Below are 6,051 nucleotides of genomic sequence, written 5' to 3'. Positions count from 1 at the left end.
CTGAGAGGCAGAGAGGCAATCGGGGCAGCAGCCACCACTCGCACCTGCTGTCGGTGCCAGCCCCAATCGCTCCGCACCGTCAGCGGATGTGAGCAGGGCTGGCACCATCAGCATGTGGGAGCGGCAGTGGCGAAAGCGGGGCTACTGGCAGACAGGGGACCGGGGGCCGCAGCGGGAGGGGCTGAGACCCGCCCCTGTGCCTACCACAGTCTCAGGCAATCGGGGCAGCAGCCACCACTCGCACCTGCTGTCGGTGCCAGCCCCAATCGCTCCGCACCGTCAGCGGATGTGAGCAGGGCTGGCACCATCAGCATGTGGGAGCGGCAGTGGCGAAAGCGGGGCTACTGGCAGACAGGGGACCGGGGGCCGCAGCGGGAGGGGCTGAGACCCGCCCCTGTGCCTACCACAGTCTCACAGCCCACAGTTCCTTTCAAGGTGCATGAATTTGTGCACTGGGCCCCTAGTATATATATATGATGCATGGTTCCATAGGGTTCAATAGCCTACTTGTTTGGTAGAAACCCAAATGTCTCTAGTACTGAGACATAAGAGAAACTTCTTACATAGGGTAAGTGTCTTTATGCCCATAACCATTGGCTGAATCACATCGATGGGTGGGGATTAACAAAATAAATAATAAATTGATAGATAGATAGATAGATAGATAGATAAAGTTTTTTTAGAAAAAGATTTTTAAAAGAGGAGTTAAGGAAAGGACTTATTTATTCCACGTGGGTAAGATATTCCCTCAGCAGAAAGTGGTCAAGCCCCTGGCTGTCTCGGTGACCAGCGACACATGTCACATACTGCAAGGCCTGTCTCCTGCGCACTAACCCCTGCAGGAAACCCCAGAAGAAGCCAGCCCCCCTGTGAGCACCCTTCCTCCGTGTTGCATGCTCAAAACCATTCGGTGAGGAAACGGTTACTCAGGCATGTGTTTACCTTCAGATCACAAAAGATTTGTTTTGAAACATTAAACCCAAAGAAAGTGAGGACTAGTAAAGAGAAGAAGGGGGGGTGGGGGGCGCGGGGGAAACAGAGCAGGTTCTGGAATTTTTAATCTGTCATCATTTCCCTTCAAGATGTTGTCAGGGCCACTATTTTGAGGAAGGTAGAGAATACAGATGTTCCCAGGTAAGACTGCAAACACTCTTTTCACGCTCCTGACGTGCTCCTTTTCCCCCGTTCCATTCACATTTTCACTGTTATTTTTGTTGCTGTGACAATTCATGCGCATATAAACTGTAATGGATATGCTAATTAGTATGTTTTATATCTATTTGTAAAAAGGACTAGTGCCGTATAGAGTCACTTTGTAGTTAAAGGCAATGGACACCAATGATAGTCAGATATTTATCTTTTCAGCCATTTTATACATGCACTGTTGTCACCAGGAGCATCATCCTCATTATCATCATTGTCACAGGAAGGATGGACGTACTTACACTAAGTGTTTGGCTGGGGGAAGAGAAGTTGTCTATGAAGCCACAATAAACCTCATGTAAAGTCTCAATCATAGTTTTATCTGAATTATTTTTAATTCAGGATATTGAGGAAATTAAAAGTTATCTACCAGTTTTTCCTTAATAGATAGTGAGCATCAGATGTTATTTATTTGTTTTACACACACACACACACACACACACACACACACACATGAAACATACACTCTTATATACTGGATTATGTAAAATCTGAACACCCTCAGGAACCCTATGGGGAATGCATATTTCAGTTGCTACCACAAACAGAATAAGCCCTTAACACAACACTAAGATCTGGGTCTCTTTTCCATCAACAGTCAGGAATGATTGAGTGATTAGAATATCATTTGACTGAATGGTATCCCATGGCCAGAAAGAATCACTATAATATCAAAATAATGACAAAATATTCACCACAATCAGTTGGTTGCTATTACCTTAATAAGATAAAAGATTAATTTAAAATTATAAATATTCAGTTAAATGGATGTCTTAAATCCAAGATAATTGATGGTTGCTACATGTACTTTTAGCAAGTGAAATGCTATATTTTAAAGCTATCAAATGTGAATCCCAAATGTCTTAGCCCTGGACAGTTTGGCTCAGTGGATAGAGTGTTGGCCCGTGGACTGAAGGGTCCTGGGTTCGATTCCAGTCAAGGGCACGTACCTCAGATGCAGGACCCATCCCTGGCCCTGGCCGGGGCATTGTGGAAAACAACCAATTGATGTGTTTCTCTCACATCGATGTTTCTCTCTTTGTGTCTCTCCCCCTCCCTTCCACGCTCTAAAAATCAATGGAAAAATATCCTCAGGTGAGGATTAACAAAAAAATAAAAATAAAAGAATAAATGTCTTAAAGGCCTTGAATATATTCTGTCAAGTTCAGCCTATTTCTAAATTTCTTATTTTGTTATTATTTTAATCAAATATGCAGAATCTTCTGATTTGCCTGTGTTTGTGAGCACACACTCCCACACATATAGTCATAATATGGTTGATGGATCAAAATAATGACATTTCAGCCTTTTGCTCTTTTTCATTCCTTATAAGCAATGCCCAGTAGTGACCGTTTTGCACATATACAGCCCTCCCCAGAGTTTGCCCCTGACTCAATTCCCTTTCAGACATTTCTGTCTTTGGAAAGCCTTTCTTCAAATCATATTTCCAACAGGATGTCGATCCCTTTTAAAATTCTCCAACAAGTACATTTTGTTCATCTTACTGCAAACAGAATCATCTTTTCTATTTGACAAAAAGTTTCTGTTTCTTCTGATATTTTAATCTTTTTTTTACCCTTTTCATCATTTGTTGAGCAATCTTCCGTAAGTGTTTAGACCAGCGGTTCTCAACCTATGGGTCGCGACCCCTTTGGGGGTCGAATGACCCTTTCACAGGGGTCGCCTAAGACCATCGGAAAAACACATCTATAATTACATATTGTTTTTGTGATGAATCACTATGCTTTCATTATGTTCAATTTGTAATAATGAAATTGGGGGTCCCCATAACATGAGGAGCTGTATGAAAGGGTCGCGGCATTAGGAAGGTTGAGAACCACTGGTTTAGACTATAACTTTGAAATGAAAGCCGACTAGTCCAACAGGCATTTCAGCGAGGCACATTGGACAAGACAGGGAGCCATCTCCTCATCCTCCCCCTGCCTTCCCTTTGACATCTCTAGTAACATCTGTTGAGTTGTACTGCCCTCTGCTGGCCATTTCATGGAAACGCTTTCACCCTATGGATGTAAAATCCTGCCCTGAAGGTCTCCTTTGGTTTGTTTCAGCCTGTGTCCATGCATTCTCCTCCTGTCATGTGTGTAACGGTCACATTGTGGGAATCTGTCGCCGATTGTCAGCATCCTCACACGCCTGTCCTTGTCTCCCTGTGCCAGAAGCCCTGACGACATGCTGCGGTCGGAAGTTTCCTTTTCGGTGGGAGGCAGGCACTCATCCACAGACTCCAACAAGGCCTCCAGCGGAGACCTCTCCCCTTATGACAACAACTCCCCCGTGCTGTCCGAGCGCTCCCTGCTGGCTATGCAAGAGAACACGGCCCCGGGGGGCTCGGAGAAGCTGTACAGAGGACCAGAGCAGTACATGCTGGTGGGCCACCTGCCATCATTGAAGTCAAGGGAGAGTTCTCCTGGACCGCGGCTTGGAAAAGGTAACGGGGCCTGTGATTGCATGTGGCATGGGCCCTGCGGACCCTCTCTCCCTCCCTCCCTAGGTTTCTGTTTCTGCAATTCAGAGAGCTTTTATTTATTTTTTTAATATATTTTATTGATTTTTTACAGAGAGGAAGGGAGAGGGATAGAGAGTTAGAAACATCGATGAGAGAAACATTGATCAGCTGCCTCCTTCACACTCCCCACTGGGGATGTGCCCGCAACCAAGGTACATGCCCTTGACCGGAATCGAACCTGGGACCCTTGAGTCCGCAGGCTGACGCTCTATCCACTGAGCCAAACCGGTTAGGGCTCAGAGAGCTTTTACTGAGTATGGCTGAAGATGTTCTCCAGGAAGAGGAAGGCGTGGTGAGCCTAGTCATCTCTTGGAGCAGTGGTTCTCAACCTTCCTAATGCCGCGACCCTTGAATACAGTTCCTCATGTTGTGGTGACCCCCAACCATAAAATTATTTTCGTGGCTACTTCATAACTGTAATGTTGCTACTGTTATGAATTGCCACGGAAATATCTGATATGCAGGATGTATTTTCATTGTTACAAATTGAACATAACGAAAGCATAGTGATGAATCATAAAACAATATGTGATTATATATGTGTTTTCCGATGGTCTTAGGCGACCCCTGTGAAAGGGTCGTTAGACCCCCAAAGGGGTTGCAACCCACAGGTTGAGAACCGCTGTCTTGGAGGGTCTGGGAAGCAGCCTCCTGTCCAGAGAGCGATATTCCCAGCTGACTCTTTTCCTTCCAGCATCCCAGGAACTCCGTGTGTCCTAGAGTTGGGGTGCATATTTGCGAAGTCTAAGATGTCATCCAATTATTGCTGTTACTCTTCTAAAGAGAACAAACTGAACCTACTATATAACAAGACATCGTGTTCCAGAAAGAACATAATGTTAGTCTCCAGGGAGATCAGCATTTTTAGGCAAAATAAGGGTTTCATGGTCAAATACATTGGGGAACGGCTGGGTTAACCAAGTTAATGGTGTCTCTATTGTACAATTTCTCAAAGTCTTAAAAGCACTAATGGTCACCATTGAATAGCTGCATTGGGAGGGAGCGTGTGGTTTGCAGTTTTTCCCACATGTATTTGGCCACTGGATGTTTGCTTGTTCTTTCCCTCCATAGAGGAATTCCTTGGGGCCGGGACTTAGCAGGACACTCGTCTATAGTAATAAAAGCATAATATGCTAATTAGACTGGACGACCTTCCAGACAAAGCTGGGGCTGTGAGGGCCAAGCCCCTTGCACGAATTTTGTGCATGGGGCCTCTAGTTAAGTAATAATTGGAAGACACAGTACAAATTTTTGCTACTTTATCGTAAATTTATCATGTAACCCGAAGAGTCACTCTGAAAGGATTCTGTGTGCCTGTTTTTAAATCATAGCATCTTTATTTTATTTTACAAATATTCCTGTCAAAATAACTTTAAAAATGAATAACAAAACCAGTAGCCCATGTTTCCATCAGGCATTAAATTTATTTTCCAAATGTGAAACTTTATTTTCCTAGTCCTTGTTCATATGCGTACATAATGGTATATATTTTTTCATAGTATGGCTACGTTTTTAAAAAAAATTTCATTGATTTCCAAGAGATAGGGAAAGGGAGAGAGAGAAACATCAATGATGAGAGAGAATCATGGATCGACTGCCTCATGCATGCCCCCTACTGAGGATCAAGCCCGTAACTTGGGCATGTGCCCTTGACCAGAATGGAACCTGGGACCCTTGAGTCTGTAGGCCGATGCTCTATCCACTGAGCAAACCGGCTAGGGCATAATATGACTACTTTTGAAGTAAACTTATTTTATCTAAAATCCTATTATTAGCAATTTTTATATTGCTAACATTTTTTGTGTATAACCACTATATATTTCCATTAAATAGGTGTATCATAGATTTTTTTACTTATTCCCTCTTTGATGTAATAGTTGATATCTAAGTTTTGCCCTTTTAAATTAGTGGCAGGTTTCCTACATGTAATATTCTCTGAAGCAACAACAAAAAGGGCGATCGGAAGAGAACTTTGCTATCAGGAGAGGCGTGGCATACTCGGGTTTCTAAACACAGATTCAAACTGATCTTATTAGACAAGTTCACACCAGGAAAGCTTGATTCTGTCCTCCCAGCATCAGTGTCTTTGCCGCTTAGTTCAGTGGTTCTCAGCCTCGGCTGCACATTAGAATCACCTGGGAATCTTTTTCAAATCCTGATTTCTGGGCCTCATCCTCCGGAAATTCTGTTTCTTTGTTACTCATGTTGTGGCCCCACCCCATAACAAAGAAACAGAATTTCTGGAGGGTGAGGCCCAGGAATCAGGATTTTAAAAAGATTTCCAGGTGATTCTAATGTGCAGCCAAGGTTGAGAACCACTG

General features: G+C 43.8%; 1 protein-coding gene across 2 annotated transcripts in view; it reads left to right on the top strand.

The window, feature by feature from the left end:
* ARHGAP6 (Rho GTPase activating protein 6) overlaps window positions 1–6,051 on the top strand; it is a 307,447-nt gene that overhangs the window by 294,048 nt on the left and 7,348 nt on the right. For both annotated transcript variants that reach the window (XM_014528840.1, XM_014528839.1), the window contains one exon: window positions 3,381–3,652. In XM_014528840.1, coding sequence (XP_014384326.1) covers window positions 3,381–3,652 — 272 coding nt within the window. The remainder of the gene's footprint in view (window positions 1–3,380; window positions 3,653–6,051) is intronic.

The sequence above is a fragment of the Myotis brandtii genome, unplaced genomic scaffold, assembly GCF_000412655.1.
Source record: "Myotis brandtii unplaced genomic scaffold, ASM41265v1 scaffold655, whole genome shotgun sequence".
NCBI lineage: Eukaryota > Metazoa > Chordata > Mammalia > Chiroptera > Vespertilionidae > Myotis > Myotis brandtii.
The sequence above is the reverse complement of the archived record's forward strand: the minus strand, read 5'-3'. Positions and strand labels throughout refer to the sequence as shown.